The 20639-nt window shown below is 43.2% G+C and overlaps 1 protein-coding gene across 2 annotated transcripts; it reads right to left on the bottom strand.

Annotated features, from left to right (window-relative positions):
- Positions 1-1608: 1608 nt before the first annotated feature.
- On the bottom strand, positions 1609-20343 carry SLC35D1 (solute carrier family 35 member D1). 2 transcript variants are annotated; one of them, XM_056844593.1, is made up of 12 exons: positions 20126-20343; positions 18964-18997; positions 18791-18877; positions 14335-14402; positions 12416-12487; positions 11243-11311; positions 10126-10228; positions 7112-7204; positions 4821-4888; positions 4025-4103; positions 3176-3258; positions 1609-1830 (listed from the first exon to the last, which is right to left on the bottom strand). In XM_056844593.1, exons 1-12 carry the CDS (start codon positions 20341-20343, stop codon positions 1722-1724), a joined length of 1083 nt encoding a protein of 360 aa, XP_056700571.1. In that variant the 3' UTR covers positions 1609-1721. The 2 variants fall into 2 exon arrangements, with proteins under 2 accessions (XP_056700571.1, XP_056700572.1); XM_056844594.1 differs by lacking the exon at positions 18964-18997 and having other exon boundaries at positions 20126-20242.
- Between the last annotated feature and the right edge of the window lie 296 nt (positions 20344-20639).

Below are 20639 nucleotides of genomic sequence, written 5' to 3'. Positions count from 1 at the left end.
CCTCTAGGGATGAGGAGGCATTCTGCTGGATGGCTTTTAAAAATGTTTCTTCCAGAGTCGTCTGCCTCATAAACAACGGCTTTTGTCTTAGATGTCCAGTTTTCAGGTCATACCAGTTTTTGGATGTCTAGTTAAGGGATCCTCAGCCATAATGAGATATCTTAGGGATGGGACCCTAAACACATTAATTTATTTATGTTTTATATACACTTTATACACATAGCCTGAAGGTAATTTTATACAATATTTTTAATTTTGTGCATCTGGGGCATCATGGGGAACCTGCTGTTGGTGCGACCAGCCTGCACACGTGCCATTTTATGACCCTTTGTGGGCGCTCAAAAAGTTTTGGATTTTGGATCATTTTGGATATTGGATTTTTGGGTAAGGCATACTCAACCTGTACAAGTCAACAACACAAGCTTATGTGAGTACTTTTGTCAATGAAAAGACCTGCTTTTTAATTGGAGGGTACACTCTTTTTCCACTGGCTGGAAGCTCATCTGTCTTACAGGTCAACATTATCAGGGGATACACAGCTGCAGATACTGGCTCAGGCAGATGGGTCAGGAGGAGTGGAACCTTTTCCCTGTAAACCAGGCTCTCTCTTTACTTCTCAGAGGAATGGCACAGTAGTTTCATGAAACGATTGCTCTGGCCACCTGTGTTCTTAAGAGTGTAGCTGTGAGGGGCAGGGTATCTGAAAGGGACAAACACTGAACAGGGAGCTGTTAAGTTTCCAGTAATTTGGCAATTTTTTTTTCTTTACACAGAATTTACAAGTAAAAGACAGCTGAGTGCATTTCAATGATGAGCTTTTTCAAAAAAATGAAATTTCAGGAAAGGTGCCTGTAATAAACACTGTTCTCCTATGGAGGCAGCAAGTTTATCTGTTTAAGCAGAAAAAGGAACCTCTAGGGCTACACATCTTTCTGACACAGAAAATGTGCAATACTGATCAAGTGGAAGCCTAGTAGCGGGGCAAATATTTGATTACCTTAAAACTATAGTTTGCATTTCTCATTCCTCCACGAGAATGTTACTCAGACCTCTGTTCTGAAGAATGGACCTAGGCTTAGAAGGCTCCTTGTATGGAACCTCTACAGGGCAGCCTCTCTGAAATGATAAAGGTACACTTAAATACCATTGAAGATAATGGTGCACAAATTTTTAAACGGTGTGCAAAGGGACCGCTACTTTCCGTTGGAAATAGGTGAGCCCCATGTTAACAATTTATTGCAGTAGGCGAAGGTTGACCTTACCATAAATTGCATGTCACTGAAATTAAAAAGGGATTGGTTTACAAGGAAATGCAGTTAGGCTCCACCTTTTTGGCAGATGAAAAAGAAAGCCTGCTCAGAGCCCCATTTGGTTCTGAAATGTTTAGGACAAATTCTCTGAAGGGTGTTCTCAGGACACTCAAGATTATTAATACTGTATCACTAAAAGTTGGTTTGCACAGCTGGTGTGACCTCTGATGTGATAAACATTTGTTTACAAAAAAAAAAATGCTGTTTACAAGTTTAGAGTTATCCGGAAACCTGTATATGTCGTAGGTGTCACTTATAAATACTTATTTTTTGTTTTTTTTAAGGCAGCAATCTTTAGATTGTGCAAATGCAAAGTACCCATACTACTCCATTCACACACTATACAGTCTAATGATTTGTCAGCAATCACTGCTGAAGAGCAAGAGTTACTTTTGTTCAGTAACCCCTTTGTCATACAGAGCTTTTCCCTTTAATGTCCATCTTGATGCTAGCTTCAGATTGCTTGTTCATCTGCTCTTCTGTAAAAGTGATGTAAGAATACACCAGGCTTCCAGCAATACTGCAAAAACATAAGTTTTGGATGAAGAGTAGCCATAATTTCAGCTGTCAATTCTCTGTAAATCACACTAAATAACCAACCAGCATTCCGACAGATGCAAAACATCAGGAATGTACTTGTAAATAGTTTAACTGCTTTACACTGATACAGTACTTTGTTACAGGGAAAGAGAAAATTAAAGGGTTGCCATCATAAAAGAAGCCTCAGCTATGGCATTTGCCTTTCCTGTATTTCTTCACTTTTGATTTTAAGCTTTCTTCCCAGGCGTCTCTAGCCAAGGTGGGCACAGAGTGTTGGGCAGCAAAGAAGTCAGGATTAAGCCAGGAAACCACATACATGTTATTACACAGACTGTAGCTAAGAGTAATTATAGTTGATGAACCAACTTCAGGTCCTGGTTTGACACAGCATACTTAACCATAGACAGCATAGTGCAGGGGTGGGGAACGTCAGGCCCGGGGGCCGTTTAAGGTCCACGAAATCATTTAGTCTGGCCCTTCGTGGGTCCTGGCAGATCTCTAGCTCAGAAGGATCTAAGACTGGTGATCCGCACCCTCCCGCGGACAGGAATAGCCTCTATTCAAGGCAGATGCGAGTTTGTTTTGCTGAGAAAAGGAACCTTCCCCCCCCCTTGCAGAAGAGTCATTAGCTGTGTTAACCCTTTCCCACCCGGGCCATGGAGAAACGTATTGGTCGGCAAATTTGTAAGTTGATAATTTTGTATGGCCCGCGAATGATGTTATAAATATCCAAATGGCCCTTGGTGGAAAAAAGGTTCCCCACCCCTGGCATAGTGGCTCATGTTCAATTAATTACATTTAGTTACATTAAACTGTTTTTACATTTATACCTGAACGGAGCTAGCAAAAGAAAAAAAGGTGCCCATGTGGCAGCATCAAACTAGAATCGGGGCACAAGTCAATTAACCAGCCAAATACTGCGGATTGTTTGACTACAGGAAATCAAAAATGTCTTCATGCAGATCGCACCCTACCTTTCAGACTGCAAGACAGTGTCACTTAAATATCAAATGGAAGGTTGCTTGATCTCTAGCCTGGAAGGCATCCCATCTAAAACTGTCTTCCAGCTCATCATACTTCATCTTGGAGGAGTAAAACTGTTCTGTGCTACAACGCTATCTAAATATGACTTGCATTTTTCCAGTGACTTAAAAAATTTTTTTAAAAAAGGATTACAAAAAATTTATTTGACTTTCATATAAGAATACATTATGAAGCATAACTAAAAATCAGACTTAGAATTTTAATATGACAAGCCACCCACTCCAGTGAGCTTGCTTATTTTGTACGTGGGTAGAAGAAGGAAACAATTTTATTCCACTTACCTGATATTTAAACCTATAAAGTTCATCCATGTGAAAATATAATCGCCTCCAAAGAACATTCCAATGTAGGTTATTAATATATTCTGTAAAGAAAAATAGGACAAACCCATTTTATAATAAGGATTTAAAAGCTATTTGGTTGGGGGGAGGGGTAGGAATGGTGTTAAATAGGTTGCCAGTTTTTGTTCTAATCCATAGGACATATTTAAATGTTAATACCCTGCTTGCCTCCCCTGCACTGTTTTATCCTCACAACAACCCTGTAAGGTAGCTTAGGCTGAGCGAGAGTGACTAGCCCAAAGTCATTAGTGAGCTTCTACAGCGCAGTGAGGATTCAGACCTGGATCTCCCGGATCCTGGTCCACCACTAATCACTATGCCACTCTGGCTCTCAGAAAGGCGCCACATACATGCATTAACCCTGTCCTGAAGAAGAAGGAGAAACCAGCAAGTTTCTAAGAATATTATGAAACCACAGAGATTTTGTTAGCCAAGTACTCAAACTATCCTTTCTTCTACTCTCAAAATTTCACTTTTCCCACGAACACAAAAATGCATGTGCATATGTGAATATGTGCACACAGTTTTTTCTGCATACACAAAGGTTTCAACTCAGGATTCAATCTTCTAGATTCAAAGCAACAGGCCACATTTTCTAAGCAATCCCTTACCCTGCTCTGTATTTCTTCTCTATAATGAAGTAAACGGGAGCTGTACAATGCATTACAACACAAATGATGCTCACAAAAACGCAAAAGGTGAATCATGCCCTGTTAATATCCCACGTTACATTGTGAAGGTTTAAAAAGAAATAATTAACTGTTACATTTAGTGATTTGAAAAGCATACCTTAATACAGCCAACTATAGTAGTTGTAAGGGCAGAATTATACTGAGTGCAAAGTACTGTCGAATACATCAGAATAAACCTATAAAGAAGAAAAAGTCAAGTGAAGAAGTATTTAAGATCACTGGCCAGTTTCTAGCACACCATCTGATATCTGTTACTTTTTAGGATTATTGCAAAAAAAAAAAAAAAATTCTCCGCTAGTAGACCTAAACCAGCAAAGCAAGAGTTCATACCCAGGACAACTTAGCACAGATGCGTTGTGCCTTTAATTGTTAGGTGACTACAGGTAGGGACCCGCAAGGAATTTACGGGGAAGGGGCATAGGCCTTCTCTATTAATGTTCACCCCTCTCTCAGCCCAATCTTTTCTCATCCCCCTTTCCCCCTTCACCTCTTATATGTCTATCTCTCCCCTCCTTGGATATTCTTCTCCTTCCTGTCTGTGTGAGCCCAATCTGTGGATTTAGATATCCAGCTCAGCCCACACTTATGAAACAGATAGATACACTTCTGTAAGCCAAATACACGCTAGCGGACCATAGGAACTCTGTTAGAAGTAGAGCATGCAAGACTGAAGTCAGCCCACCCTTTGCATAGCACAATGTTGCATCACCCCTTTTTCTTACTAGTATAGCTCAGTATGAATTCACACAGAAATTCTTTTCTGCTGACAGATCTAGCCTCCTCTGCTTCATGATAAAATGCAACCATACATTTTCACAAAAAAATGTACACTTCATGGGATTTCGGATAAGTATTTCCTAGAAGAAAAGCAAGGAAAGACAAAGTATCCTTACCCCATTATGCATGAGAGTGTAAACTGTATAAGAAAGAGAGTGTCTGCCCAGCCTTTGTATTCCATTGCCTAAAAACACATAAACCTAGTATCTTTAAACAGAAAAGGGAAATTTCAGCACAGCGTTCTGTCTTTTAATACTTCCCATGACTAACCTGGAAGCTTAAGTATGAAAAAAAAATTCATCCCAAGAAAAATGTTATGTGCTATTTAAAACATTTCTTGTATTCTGACATGCGCAAGCTACTGAAGTTAGGTCTTTGGTTGCTTTTACCCCAAAAGAGGACTTTTGTCCTTGGAGGTCAGGAAGGGACTGTGCCAGCGTCGGCACTACTTGAACCACTCAAGATGGGCCGGACGCTGGTCTCCTGGTGCTGCCGCAGCATTGCCACCCAGGAACACTGGCTGGGCCTTCCGCTGGCATCCCACTGGCACAAAGGTCCACGCCAGCGTCCCAGGGGACATTCCCAGGGCGTGCCGGGGGGCAGAGATGCCAGTAGGCAGCTTCCTGTCCCCTTTCAGCCCAGCATGCCGGCGGGGAGCACGGTATTGCTGCGACTGCTTTTTTGCATGCGCAGCATCACTGTTCTCAATGGGGCAAAAAGCCCCATTAAAAATTTTAAAAGCCAGCGAATTTAAAAATTAAAGCCTTTCAGTGGCCGGGAAACAGGTTTGGAGGCGCCATAGCGGCGCCTCAGCCACACTGTCCCCAGACATCAAAAGGTAAGGAACGGGCTGCTAGTTTTCTACAAGCTAATTTGTCAATATATTCCATATGACAAAGAGAAAGAGAAAAAATGAAGTAAAGTGCTGCACACTATACAATTTTAGTACATGCATCTTAAGTTTTGTCATCTGGAAGAAAGAAAAAACAGACATTGAAAATCACATATCTTAAATAACTATGTTGAGGAATAATAACTATGTTGAGGAAACAGAAATTTATGTGAATAGCTGATGTTTCATTGGTATAAACAGCTCTCTGTCCATTACAGAAGCACTTTACCAATGCTGAAACATTTGGGGTATGAATTTTGCCAGCACATGGTCTCTTGTTGAATCTGGTATGTTAAAGGAACCCACGTGTCTATGTGTTAGCACAAAGTCTCTACATAACCTCTCCAGAGCTCATACTTCACACTACCTTCACACCACCATTACAGATTAAAACAGAAGATGACGTATGTAAAAAAGAGAGAGATGTAGCCTTAAAAATAAGTTCATACAACAAAGCCAATGATTTCCTAGCCCAGTGAATATTGAACTTCCTGGATCTTCAACAGAGTGGACTTTGTTCACCTTCACTACTAAGAGCTTGCCAGAGCACAAACAAGAAAGTTTATTCAAAAATTGGTAGCATACGATGTACACCCGCACACTGTGAATACAAACACCACAGTCTAGCACAGTGCTGGTATTTTACTATCCATTTGATTGGGGCACTCATTTCTAAACAAGCACACACACACACACACACACACACAAAATGTAGGGCCTCAGATACCCTTTTCTTAAGTGAATCTTGTCAAATGCAAAATGCCAGTCATACAGACCTTGTTTCATAACCAACCATTTAGCTGTGGTATACAAAAGCATTTGCTATATACTGTTCATTTATATCAAAGTTACTCAAACACCAAAATACAAATTTTAAAACTACCACCATGCTGTAACCCTGCATGAAACAAAAGCATTTCACCCAAGCAACTACAGATCTTACTTCCTATAAAAGGCAACTGCTAAGAGTTAATGCCTCTTTATAAAAGGGGAGAAAGTTTATTTCTGCAACTACCGCTACGAGAGCGTTAGCATGCTAGCTTCGCTTCACAGTATGCCTTTCACCACTGTAGGCATACCGTGACTTGACAGACATAGCATTGTCTCGGTATTCTTAAAACCAGCAACAAAACGCTTCCTGTTATATTTCTACTTATAATATGTTTACTAAAGTACCAGTGGGACACTACCAACCGTGCTTCCTGAGTCTCAGCAGTTCTTTTGGGATGGGGAAAGGATTAACAGTAGCCTTAGGCTCTGGAGCTGCACTGCTCCTGTAACAGGTATGGCTAGCAGAGGGGCAACAGTATCCATGTACACTGTGGCTATGTGTCGAGACCCCAGACTCTTGGGGTTTCACTGAGCTCAGTTACAGCACATAATTGTCATGGATGTCATGGACATTTCTGTCACAATATTGCATTCTACACTCCATTAAAAAATACAAATCAATACAAGTTTGGCAATATTATTTTGATTTATAACTTACATTCTGTGATTTTCAAAAAATCCTACCTTTTGCGCATCTCCTGTGAAATAGGCAATGGCCAAAGTGGGAAGAATCATGAATAGTGCATTGTAATAAAGGAGGCCATATTTTCCTAACTCCTGAGAAGAAAAAACATTATGTATTTATCTTGGCTGAAAAAATAAAGACCAACTTACATAGAGAACTACACAAAAACAAGGCTCCATCTTTATGATTTGCCCATAGCTAACACCTTAGTACCTGCTTTAAGAAAAAAATATGAAACAAAATTGTATTAATTTGATTATCAAAGAACTTCACTGTCATTCTCACCCTGTTTACCCCTGTACTGACACAGCAATTAAAGGGAGACAGATACATACTTTGTATGTAAAACATCAGCAACTGGGCTGCTGTGTAAGCAACTCTGGCTCCCTTGTAACTGTGGTTAAGTAAACTAACAGTGCCACACTATACAGAGTTACACCCTTGTAGCTCAAGGGCCTAGAAAAATGTGACTCTACTTAGGATGGCACCAGCCCCGTGGCACAGAGTGTTAAGCTGCAGTACTGAAGTCAAAAGCTCTGCTCACAACCTGAGTTCAATCCTGACGGAAGTTGGTTTCAGGTAGCCGGCTCAAGGTTGACTCAGCCTTCCCTCCTTCCGAGGTCGGTAAAATGAGTACCCAGCTTGCTGGGGGTAAAGGGAAGATGACTGGGGAAGGCACTGGCAAACCACCCCGCAAACCAAGTCTGCCTAGTAAACATCACCCCATGGGTCAGGAATGACCCGGTTCTTGCACAGGGGACCTTTACCTTTACGTAGGATGGCACTGCAACTTTCAGCCTCGTGTTCCTTCATTACAGCCTTTCTCCCTGCAGGAAACTGACCCCCTTCCCTCTTAACCACTAGTTGGTTTGCATTTATGAGAATCAATATCAAGGCTAACCAGGGTTTTCCTTAACCCAGGTTATGAAACCAAAACCCATGTTTTCAGGCACCTGCTGATACCTTTGCTGGAGCCTGCCAAGTATTTTTAGAGAGTGGGCAGGGCCAGGTGGGTCTTTTGCGCAGCAAGGATTCTCATTGGCTATGCATTTTTTTAAAAACCCTGCTTGGGCAGCAGCTGCTACCACAGCACAAGAATCTTCGCTGTGTGAGTGAAGGTAAACTGCGGCTACCATTCTGTGGCTAGCTTCCCCTCATGAGGCAGCCGTTTTGTGGCTGTGCCCACCACACTTTGTTAGAATTCCAAAGGTGCCCATTAGGCTCAAAAAGGTTGGGGACCCCTGTGTTAGAGAAACACAGGACGCCTCAGTTAACGTCCCTGGCCTCAGAGAAAGCACACCCATAGGAACCAGGCAACAGAAAGGAACCAGGCAACAGAATCTTCTTATCACTGGCAGCAAGGAGACGTTCACCGTTTAGGGAGATAAATGGGTAGACCAGCCAATAACCATCTGCTCACCTGCCGAGAAGAGGCAGGATGGATTGCTTTTGATATCCTGAGTTAGGGCTATAAAGATCCAGGACATGGCGGACATGCACCTTATTATGATTGGGTAAAGGTGAATGGCAGGAAACATAGGGAGGGACTCAGGCCCCATTTCAAGAGAACTACTCCCAGATGGGACGCAAAGAACTGAAAGGTTTAGCCTACTCTGAGCAGGGTGCATAAGAAAATAACCAGGAAATTGAGATAAACTGAGTGAATATATTTCAAAGCTCCAGCTTTTCTTGTGTTCATTCCTCTGAAAGCAATGTCAAGGTAAAACCAGTGATATGTGGAACTTAGCTAGCCTGTTCTTCTAACATCATTTCCTTGTGCATCTGTGTTTCTAGTAAACATACCCGAATGTTAGCTGAATAAAGGTCTGTTTTTTCAAGATCTCAGACTGTGACCAAAATTCTTATACAAGCACCTATTTATCCACACATAAAGCAAATCACCTGACCAGGCTAGAGAGTTAGCTGGCTTGGGAATGGGGAGTATGTAGCTTCTTAAGCATACACATATGGGCAGTGATTTCAAGTGCTGACAAGAAGGGAAGGGCAGGCAAGGTTGAGCGGTGGCAGAAATCTACCCAAATGATAGGGAGGATGGGGAAAGTGGGCTTAAGTCCTCTCACACACACTGATTCCCACCACCACCCAGGGGAGGAGAGTGGGGGAGGGGGCAGTGACCTTGAAGATACACGGAGAGCTGGACGAACACTAGTGAGAAAAACTACAGGTGCAGCAGAAGTTAGAGTTTTACTTCTTACTTAGTATGACAGAAAGAAGTGCTAGAAAAGGGCAAGAGTCCTGTAGCACCTTAAAGACTAACAAAAATATTTTCTGGTAGGGTATGAGCTTTCGTGAGCCACAGCTCACTTCTTCAGATAGCTGTGGCTCACGAAAGCTCATACCCTACCAGAAAATATTTTTGTTAGTCTTTAAGGTGCTACAGGACTCTTGCCCTTTTCTAGCACTTCTTTCTGTCATACTAAGTAAGAAGTAAAACTCTAACTTCTGCTGCACCTGTAGTTTTTCTCACTAGTGTTGAAACTTCAGATATCTGAAGAAGTGAGCTGTGGCTCACGAAAGCTCATACCCTACCAGAAAATATTTTTGTTAGTCTTTAAAGGTGCTACTGGACTCTTACCCTTTTCTACTACTGCAGACGGACTAACACGGCTACCCACTGAGAAAGAAGTGTGACTGAATAAAAGGTAAAAAGACCTTTTTGTTTCATCTGGCATACCCCCAATAACAGTTTTTGGCCCTCCTTGTAGTATGGTGTGTTTCTGTGTTTTTAATTTTATCTTTTTAACTGTACTTTTAATTTTTTGATGTTTTGATGTTTGCCGCCCAGTGGACCCAGATTGGGTGGCATATGGAGGCATAAAAATGTTTTAAATAAAAAATAAAATAAATAAAATTCTCTGGGCAATTAAATATAATTTTGATTAAGGCACTGAACGGATCAACCATGCTGGGGAATCAATACATTTTCTAATGAAAAAAATTATTAACATCAAGTGGAAGATTATTTCACAATGAAACAGTACAAGGAGCTTACCTTTGAATCTAGTTTCTGTTTTACATATGCCCCATTTGCAGCTGTCAAGACATCATTGATCAATATAAAAATGTAACCTTCTAGATCAAATGCCAGGTCAGAACTAAGTGGGGAAAGAAGATTTTAAAGTCATGGAAGATGCATTACACAAAGAAATATCAAATAAGAGGGATCTATATGCAACACTGGCCTTTGTACAAAGATCACACTTGTAGCAGACTGGAGCCCAGGTTCTGAAAGAGGGTGCTGTGTTGTGCTGCATAGAGGAATATGTCCTGCATTTGAAACTCCACACACATCTAATGTATGATCAATTATGTAATTTGTGAGTGCAGCACTGAGCGCAGGGACTGGGGCTTCTCATTTCCCTTCAGCATACCATCATCTCTACCAGAGGTGACAGCACCAAACATGACAAAGGGCAGAGCAGGAACAGAAAGAAAATCCCCACGCAGAGGGGCAACATAATGGATGATGACTAGGGCCCAACTTAGAGTGGTGCCACCAGGAATGCTACGAAGGTGCAAACTTGCATTCCTCTAACGTACTCCTAAGCCTAGGGCCCTAAAGTGTTGCAAGTTTAATGCACTAGTTCATTGATGTTAATGCTTGCAAGAGCTTAGAAGAAAGCCAGAGGGAATGTGAAGGTAGCTGAATGCACAAACTGCAGAACAGGTGGCTCAGGGAGCAATCCTAAGCAGTTTGCAGCTCTCTCCTCTCTGAAGTGTGTGGGGGGGTTACTCTCAGGAAAGGTCTGCAGCCGTAGACCCTTAAAACCTAACCAGGGCCAGAAAAACAATATCTGAAAGCCTACTGATATGTTCCATCTCTTCTCCAGAATCGTCTGTCAGGAAGAGGCAAAACATTCATACAATCTGAAGAGAAACCAATAAAATCTGTACACTTGTGAATCAGTATCCAATAGTGTATTAACTGACCTTAGAAGTTACTTAAGTAAGTCACATATTTTCAATTTATCCTCATAGAACATCAACCAAATTTCTATTCACCTTGCACTAACTAGTCAGAATCTCTATTGTAATAAGCTCCTTAGAATATATGTTAGTATAAAAACAAACAAAATGCAAGTTGTATTTTTAAAAGCTCTGAATCTTACCTTGCAGCTACAAATGCACCAATTATCATTGCGAATACTGTCATCTGAATTCCCCAAGAAAATTTCTTCCTGGGGGGGAGAGGAAATAAAGAGTTTCAGTAGTATATGGTCTCTTGAAAATCCATGAAATAAAAATAATCAAGAAGAATTCTGATGCTGAAGGGAAGGAGAAATACACAAGCATTTCTTAGATATTTCCCCTCCAGCTGTTTGCATTGCTGAGGAGAAGGCAGGGTGACACGAAGGCTCTCCAGGTTTTGAATGAATGACTCAAACACAATATAGCTGATACACGATGCTATGAAGAAAACTTGCAAGCAACCCATCATGCGATACTCGCTCTATAAGAAAATGTAAATGTTAAGAGAGGTAGGCTAGGAGCTAGGAGACCCAGGTTCAACCCATACACTGCCATGGAAACCTGCTGGGTGACCTTGGGTCAGTCACTAGGATTGAGGAGGGCCTCCCATGAAAAACTCATTCTTCTACTCCCCCGAATTTGGGGGGGCCGGGGAAAGAAAGGTCTTTGATATTGCATTGAGAAGGGAATGAAGGGTCTCTCACTGCAGTGAACTGTAGAGTGAAATACATGAACTACATACTCCAACTTTTTCTTGCTGTGCTCAGACCGCCTGCTCCAAAATTCACTACAACCATATCATGATGCACTTTGAAGCAGGCACCACCAATTCAGAGTTCAGGACAATGTAACAAAACCCTCTGGAGGGGAGTTTTCTCATCTTGCTGAACTTTGAAGTGGGCTGCCTGCTTCTTGGGGGGGAAGGAGTTCTCCAATTGTTCTAAGTCTGAGATCAAAACTCAGCACATCATTAGAGATGGAGGATATCCAAAGATGGTAGGTGATGTTCACCAATTCTGCCTTCCTTGGGAGCCCCTTCAGCAGACTCCCTCCCATTAGACTATTCTTAGGGGTTCCCGACCCCAGCATTTCAGGGAGTATTTGGGGCTACACCAGGGAGGGGGGAAGCAAACAAAAAAGTCATGCTCGGTTGATAGAGAGCTTTCTGTCAGCAGATATTCTGCTGGAATCCAAGCCCTGATCCTTGAGCTGACCTCTCACAAAACAAGAGAGAGCTGCAAGAGAGCTAGCACAGGCTGCACTTTCAATCTGATCCAATGAGTATTGTTCTACGGCATCATTTCATAACTCACTTGAGTAAAATTCCTTCAGCAAACATTGTAAACAGAATGGAAAACCTTCTCAGGACTGTAAACATTGGCAGGCTGAAAGAGAAAAGCGAGAAGGGGAGATAGTTGTGGACAAGGCGAAGCACACGCATAAAATTCACCGTTACTGATTGACAATGTACCAGCTGTTTTAAAGTGTTACTCCCGGAAATGTTATGCTCAAAAAGTGATGTATGAATGAGCAGCCTTGTTCTCTAGTTATTCCCTCGGAGCAAGTGAGGGTCTCAATGTACAAGACTCCATGATCAGAATCTATTTACAACCCCATCCTTAGCAGAGTTACACCCTCCTAAGCACACAGACTTCAATGGACTCAGAAGGGAGTAACTCTTCTTCGGATGCCATTGCCAGTCACTTTTCCACATTTATTGCTAAAGCTGTTACCTGCCCACATCTTTTAGTACACAAACCTCAGGACGGCATATAATTTATTTATTTTAAATAGCAAAATAGTTAGGTCTTTTGAAGAAAGCATAGCTTTTCAGTTTAAATATGGTCCATTTTTAAGAATGGCTTCATAAATGGCATGCCATTAGGTTTATAGTAAATAAAGCTTTAGAGCAAAAATATATCCTAATAATAATTTATCACTTTTTTTTACTTGAGTTCCTAGTTCTTGACATTTATCTGCAGTCAAAATAATTTTCCCCCTAGCAATTCTCCAACTTCCTCTTTGTTCTTTGGCAGCACCCAGAGACAAAGATGCCACTAAGATACAGATAGAAAATGTTACTAGAAACATGAGAGAACAGTGCCTTTATCATCACGTTCATGATAGGTCTGCAACAAGGAACCCGAGATGTTCTAGCCATAATACGTTGCACTAAATAAAGCTGTTATTTTTGTTTGCCAGCATCTTGGTAGGATAATAACTGTCTTTTGCTTGGATTGTTTGCTTAGTTATGGCACAGGAGAAGGATGAGCAAGACTAACAGCCTGATGCTGTACGTGTTTGCTTGAAAGTAAGCCCCAAAGTCTTATTCCCAAGTCATAGCACATAGAATTGCAGCCTAGCAGTATTAACATCCTGATACACCGACGATATGGATAGAAGGTCCTAGCAGCTGCAACCTTTGCAGAATCACTGGTGACTGGTAAATTGCTTCAGTGCTTCCATGATTACAAAATCGCTCAATCTTCAGGGCTCTGCTCATTTTCAAAATGTTTTATCTTTGCCCCAGACCAAGAGACGAGATCATAAGAATGCCAGCTGAACCCACTTTTCCAGTCCTTTACCTATATCAAGCACTTTTCTTTAGCGAAAATGAGAACATTAATAGCCAAAAGAAAGGTTATTCTGCAAGAAACATTTCTACCAAATTTGCAGACACTAGCTTAGAAGTAATCAAAATACACAAACCTAATTAGGAACCTAACTAGGGTTGCCTGCCTCCAAGTGGGCCCCGGTCGTTCTCCTGGAATAACAAGAGATCGCCAGAATACAGAGGTCAATTCTCCTCGAGGAAACAGCAGCTTCAGAGGATGTACTCTATGGAGTCACATCCCTGCTGAGCTTCATCACTTCCCCAAACTCCACCTTCTCCTGGAATCACCCCCAAATCTCCAGGAATTTCCCAAGCCTGAGAACCCTAATCCTTTGATGCTTGTGAAAAACAATTCTGGCTGCAGAGCAAGAAGGATGATTTTCAAAGATTGCTCTGCCTACTGCAGAGCCCCCCTATGCTGTTCCCAAGGGTCTACAAGGTGCACAACGTATGGGTAGTTAAAGCAGGTTGTGGCGGGAGGATGGATGCAGAAAAATTACATTTTATGTACCACAGCTCTCCTTGTGCTAGATAAGATCCACCCCAGAGATATTTTGTCGTTAAATGAAGCCTTAAAGAAAATTACAATCTCACTAATAGATAAAAATTTAGCCATACTTTAGTTTCTTTGTGCTGAACAGTCCTGTGATTTGGTTCCCAAAATAGAGAAGAGGTAGTGGAAATGTCTAGAAAATTATAAGAGGGATAAAAGAACATTTAATCAATCATATCCTTAGCTAGAGATATAGCCATTCATATGATATACACAGTTTTGCAACTGGAACACTTTCTTCCAGGATATGTACTATAATGCTTTATTTGTACTGCACAGTCTTTACATGTAGAACCATTGTGGCTTTGCAGCCTCAGAACATGGACAAACACACAGATTTTCAAGAATGCATTCATCTTAACAATACCACTTGAGGAAACAAAGGATCTTCAATCACATTAAAACATTCTGTCTTCAGGGTAGGCCTAATGTTATGATATGGATTATATATTTAAATTTGATGATAAAGTAAAAAAAAACACTTAAAGGTTTGCATCAGGTTATCAGTTACTACACATCGGAATCAGCAATCCATTAAATGTTACGCCTATAACCCCACACAGACTAGTTTCTTCTATATGCTCAAAATTGCGTTTCAACTGGATCTCAGAAACTGGTAAACCCACAAATGAAGATGGTTAAAATAAACTAGATATGCATGCTTACTCAGAGATAAAGTCACACTGAGATCAATATGTTCCTTCTTAGGAAAGCATGTAGAGGATTCACCAAAAGGCTGTCATTCTATATACAATTAACTGGAAGTAAATCCCTTACACTCAGTATATTTTAGTTCCAGGTAAACTTGTAAGCAATTGTATAATAAAACATTGAACTTCGGAACACTTATGAAGGGACAAACCTGCCCAACCCTAACATTCCAACTAGCACTGAGCATGCTCCTTACTCTCCAGACCCAATACAATGCTAAAGGCAATGATGGAGGGTGGGAGGAAGAACAGAGATATGAAGGCCCAGGAAAAAAAAGAATTCAGGAAAAGGGCCTCCCCAAAAGGACGCCCCCTCATTTTTCTGTTATTCAGATATTCAGATATTTAGAAGAACACAAAACAAAAAACCTATGATTTTTTCCCCTTTAGAATGAGTGAAATGGTTTAAAAATAAGGTTTTACTCAGAATGTTAAGCATTAAAAATTATGTATAACTTATAGCGTTAGATAATAGTAATTCCTATTTATTTATTTACATTTATTTATAGTCCGCCTTTCTCACAGGGACTCAAGGCGGATTACACAGAGTGAGTCATTAACAATCAACAAAATGGGACATTCGATACAGTGCAATAGGATTAGGGTTGCAGAACCAACCAGAAGTCTAAAAGATAGAACTGAAGCATAGCATAAGTATTAACATGACACATTAAGCGGTGCAAAAATTACAGAGGAAGATGAAAAAGGAGAGCTGGTATTTATACCCTGATTTTCTCTACCTTAAGGAGTCTCAAACCAGCTTACAATCACCTTCCCTTCCCCGTAACAGACACCTTGTGAGGCAGGTAGGGCTGGGAGAGTTCAGAGAAAACTATGACTAGCCCAAGGTAACCCAGCTGGCTTCATGTGTAGGAGTGGGAAAACAAATCCAGTTCACCAGATTAGTGTCTGCCGCTCATGTGGAGGAGTGGGGAATCAAATCCAGTTCTCCAGTTCAGAGTCTACCACTCCAAATCACTGCTCTTAACCTCTATACCACGCTTGCTCCTACTTACAGTAAGCTCTACACAATAGTATAGACTACAGTCCCTAATCATTATACCATAGTCACATCCAACATATTTTCAAGGATACGTTTATGGTTTAAAAGTGAATAATTTTGGCAATAATTAATATACTATAACATGTCTGATAAAGTATTACAGAGTTCTGTGATTTTAATGCTATGTTTAACTTGATATCCAGTTATGCTGGTAGTCCTATTATAACTGTATGAGACTGTTTCTGTCCAAACATACACTTTTTCTTTTCGATAAATAAAATTTATTTTCTCATTTTAAATTTTTTCATACCTCTCAGAATGCAAAAATTAAAATGCACAAAGTGCAACAGTTTGCAACTCTAAGTATCAGATATATGTGCAATTTTGCTGGAAGAATACTTCTGAATTCCATAAAAATGTCAATTAGCACAACTTTACAATCTAATTTATAAGTGATACATTTTATTTTAAGCAGAAAAGCAAGTTTAGGTTTGACGGTCCAGGATGCTGTAAGCTTTAAAACTGACCACTTTGAAGCTTAGAATGTCTTGGTGGCAGGGTGTGTGTGAAAAATTTAAAATCAAAAGAAAAGTGCTTCCTGCAAACCCTGTCAATCATGACATCCCTCTACCAGGGTGTTGCAAAGGGGAGCAAAGCACCAAACAGTATCCTGAAATGGGAGAGTCACAGTAGTGTTAGGGGATACATGCATTCTTCATTTCCCCCCCCCCCCCAAATCTTGCATGCAGCAGAGATGAAAACGTAAAAATTAGGAATTCTAGCAAAATCCAGTTAGGGCATATTTTATAATTCTTGGAGCACCCTTTCCCATATAGCTCTTTGAATGGTAACCTCAATCTATAGAAGATCCAATGAGCAGTCCAAGAGAGTTTTGGGAGTTTTTATTCCATTTTATTGCCTGCTGTCCATGAAAACCATGAACATGAGAGAAAATATTTTTTTCTTTAAAGTCCCAAAGAGACACATTTCTGTGCTTCAGAAATTAACAGGTACCTGGAAAAGCACACCTATGTGTTACATAGTAGAAAGAAGCCCCTTTATAACTACAATATTTTTCGCTCCATAGGACGCACCTGACCATAAGACGCACCTAGTTTTTAGAGGAGGAAAACAAGAAAAAATCTTGTTTTCCTCCTCTAAAAACTTGTCTTATGGAGCTCTGTGCGCCCCGCCTGCCTCCCAGCTGGTTGTCGGGCAGGGAACGCTGTCTCGCGCCGACGCGCACGCGCCCAGTCGGCTCTCTGCGGCCCCGCCCGCCTCCCAGCTGGCCGTCGGGGCGGGGAATGCCGGCTCGCACCGACGCGCACGCGCCCTGCTGGCTCTGTGCAGCCCCACCCGCCTCCCAGCTAGCCGTCAGGGCAGGGAACGCCGGCTCGCGCCGTCCCAACGCGCACGCGCCCAGCCGGCATTCACTCCATAAGACACACAGACATTTCCCTTCACTTTTGAGGAGGAAAAAAGTGCGTTTTATGGAGCGAAAAATACAGAACTTTTTGTTTTAAAAAAAGGTTTTTCATACAGAACAGAGGTTTTTCAAGGAGGATCAGGTTTTATAGTTTTGTTTTATATTGCAACACAAAGGTCACATTTCCTGAGGTTCCAGATTCTCAAGGTCATGAAAGCATTATTATTATTTTTGCTGTCAAGTCGCAGTCAACTTACGATAACTCCTTAAGGCAAGAGACGTTCAGAGGTGGTTTGCCATTGGGGGTTACCGCACTTGTATTCCTGGCAATATATTAAGAGTTTGAAAACGTGATAAAAAATACTGTTCACACTTTGTTTGGCCCCTTTAGCTGTGAAGACGTCTTCCAACCATTTATTAGCCGTGGAATCAAAAAACCCTTTTAAAGTGATGTTTTTTTTTCAAACTCTTAATTCATCACTGGGAGTACAAAGTGCGGTAACCCCCATTGTCTACCTCTGCACAATGACCCTGGACTTCCTTGGTGGTCTCCCATCAAAGTACTAACCGGGGCTGACCCTTGCTTAGCTTCCAAGATCTGGCTAGGCTGGGCTATCCAGGCCAGGGTCATGGAAGCATACAGCCACAGAACCCAAATAACACCCTCTAGCATTGTACTATTCAAATTCTGGGATAGGTGAGCAGCTTCCTACTTACTTCACCCCAAGATTCACCAGTCAAGGCAACTTTACTATAGTAGTAGATGGCATGGCTAAGGGTTGGGTGAGTAAGATGCTGAGGTTGCCTCTGAATCAGGAGTGTCCCACTAGAGCTATTTTCAAGGGTGGCATTTTCTAATATTTTATTCCTCTGCCACATGCAGTTTCTCACGGGATCACAACTTGTTTTGACTTTTTGGCTACTATTTCCAACAAAATAAACGCTTCAAAGCCTTTACCAATCACGATCTATGATAGTATTATCAAATTACCTTGCATTTCACTAAACAGGGCATTGCCAAAGAAAACTCATGAACAATAAACCTGGATGTCTTTAATGTGCCACTAGACCCTGTCCAGTTGTTGGAAAAGATGAACAAATTCCTCATCTGGAATATCTGTGAAGATGAAATGCAAATCTTTTGATGTTACCAAGCAGAACTTGAAGAGGTTTGCTCTGGTTTGTGCAAAGCACTCGTCATGTTCCTTGGAACTGTTCTACATTGTATGTGTTCTCCCTGAAGAATAAATACAATGAAACAATTTGGAGCACGCTCCCTTCCCCCAGCTCAAACACACACAATGCACAAGAGAGGCTGTGCTTCCCTTGAGACGATTCACAGAGGGCTTATAAGGCAGGGGGGAGAAAAACATACACCCTACCTTTCGAGGTATATTTCTGTCAAAGTCTGGAAACTTCACCACCCTAAGCGCCTTTCCCACCCAGAGGACAACCACCGTAGCCAACATCTGCGAAAGGAACAAGAGAGATTGTGTTTTGTTTTCCTCCACTCCCTGCCCTGTTAGAAATCTTGTTAATCACGATTCCGACTAACCTGGCCCAGTCCCACGCACAGCGAGGAAGGAAACCTGTAAACAAACAAAACCAAATTAAGCAAAACCAGCACAACCCTGCCGTTTTTAACAGAAAAACAAAACAAAACATGGTTGATGACAGGCAAGGGCAGCACACCTAGCTCCATTTCTCCCAGAGTGGCACATTCCTCTGACCAAAATGGAAGTAAACACGCTCAGGAGCCATTCAAAATGTCTTGAACACTGGCAGCCACCGCCCCTGCGTGCCCATTCCCCACACGTCCAACAGTATCTGCGCAGCGGGAAGATGGCATCGGGTCTTTCTCATCGTGCGTCTGCCCAGGGAAGCACAAACACGTCCACGACGACCGACTGCCCAAGAAAGAGGTTTGCAGCAAGGCTCAACACCACTGTGACAGTACCCCAGAGATCTCCCGGTAATAATCGGCTTCCAGACTGCCAGGGAAGGAATTTCTGCCTCGCTACAAGCCTGCTCTGTGCACTGGGTCACTGGGCTAAGAGTCATGGCGTGTCAGAGCGAACGATAAACAATGACAGGAGAAACTGGATGAAACGGCAACCGTCCTGAGCCGCCTTTCTGTCTGTAATGCAATCAGATATGTATAATTTGTTGATGTATCGTCACAACTTGAATGTGGATAAATCTCTCTTCCCCAGTGTAATTGGGACTCAGAGATTTCTGCCCATTAGGGCCTCTGAGTCAGCAGCTGCAAATAAACGGTTTTCTTGATAACGACCTTGGGTCTCTCCCCCCCCCCACCCCCCGAACCCCTGTTTCACTGCAACACCACAAAGCGGTTTGCAGGGGGCCAGCGCCCGGGAATGGGCACAGGGCAAAGCGAGGGCGGCAGCGTGGACGTTCTGTACGGGGCGGCGGCGTGGACATTCGGCCTCGGAAGCGGACGCCTGGCTCAAGCGCCTCCAAGTGGCCTCGGAAGCGCCTCCAAGGCGGACGCCTCTTCGGAGTCGGTGGGTGGGTGGGTGGCGAGGGCGCTCTCCCCGCTCCCTTCCACGGAAGGACCCGGATGCAGGAGCCACTCGCCCGGCGGCTCCCGGCAGCCCCCGGCGCAAGGCTCGCACGAGCTCCTGAGCGGCGCGCGCCGCCTCTGCCCCCTCCGCGGCCCCCCTGCCGGCGCCGGACTTCGCCCCGGGCCCGCCTACCCGTAGCTGGTGAGGACGCTCTTGTTCACCACCACGATGAGGAAGGAGCTGGAGCCGTAGAAGGCCGCGGCCAGCAGCTTGAGGCAGACGGTGAGGCTCGGGGCCGCCGCCATGCCCGGCTCCTCATCTCCGCGAGCGGGGGCTGCTGAGGCGGCGGCGGAGGCGAGGGCTTCTCCTCTCACCCCGGCAGCCTGACGTCTGCGCGCCGCCGCCGACATGGTTGCAAGCGGGACGTCAGACGGGGGCGGAGCGGAGCGCGGCGGCGGCGGCGGGGAGCCAGCGGGGGCCGGGCCGGGGAGAGCGGCCGGCCTTCCCTGGGACGGAGGGGCCGCGGGGGGCGGCTTCTTTGGGACGGCCTCCGACGCCAGGAGGGGCGCCTGGGAAGGCCTCGCTGCCGGCGCGCTTGCGGGAGGCGCGGCCCCCGGGCCCAGCCGGCGCTCCGTTGCCCCTGAGGCGCGCATGAGGCGGGGGGGGGGGTCCCACATCGTGGAGTCCGGCTGACCCGGGCCATTTC

The sequence above is a fragment of the Euleptes europaea genome, chromosome 2, assembly GCF_029931775.1.
Source record: "Euleptes europaea isolate rEulEur1 chromosome 2, rEulEur1.hap1, whole genome shotgun sequence".
In the NCBI taxonomy this organism is placed as follows: Eukaryota; Metazoa; Chordata; class Lepidosauria; order Squamata; family Sphaerodactylidae; genus Euleptes; species Euleptes europaea.
Note: the sequence above shows the minus strand (reverse complement) of the source record. Positions and strands in the feature narration are given on the sequence as shown.

Excerpts from the sequence above, each read along its gene's own strand:
- SLC35D1 (XM_056844593.1), bottom strand. The coding sequence starts at position 20,343 with ATGTCGGCGGCGGCGCGCAGACGTCAGGCTGCCGGGGTGAGAGGAGAA. Across the intron at positions 4,889-7,111 it reads TCACAGGAGATGCGCAAAAG|GCAATGGAATACAAAGGCTG; the intron begins GTAGGATTTTTT and ends ATGTGTTTTTAG. Across the intron at positions 1,831-3,175 it reads TTTATAGGTTTAAATATCAG|TATTGCTGGAAGCCTGGTGT; the intron begins GTAAGTGGAATA and ends ATGTTTTTGCAG.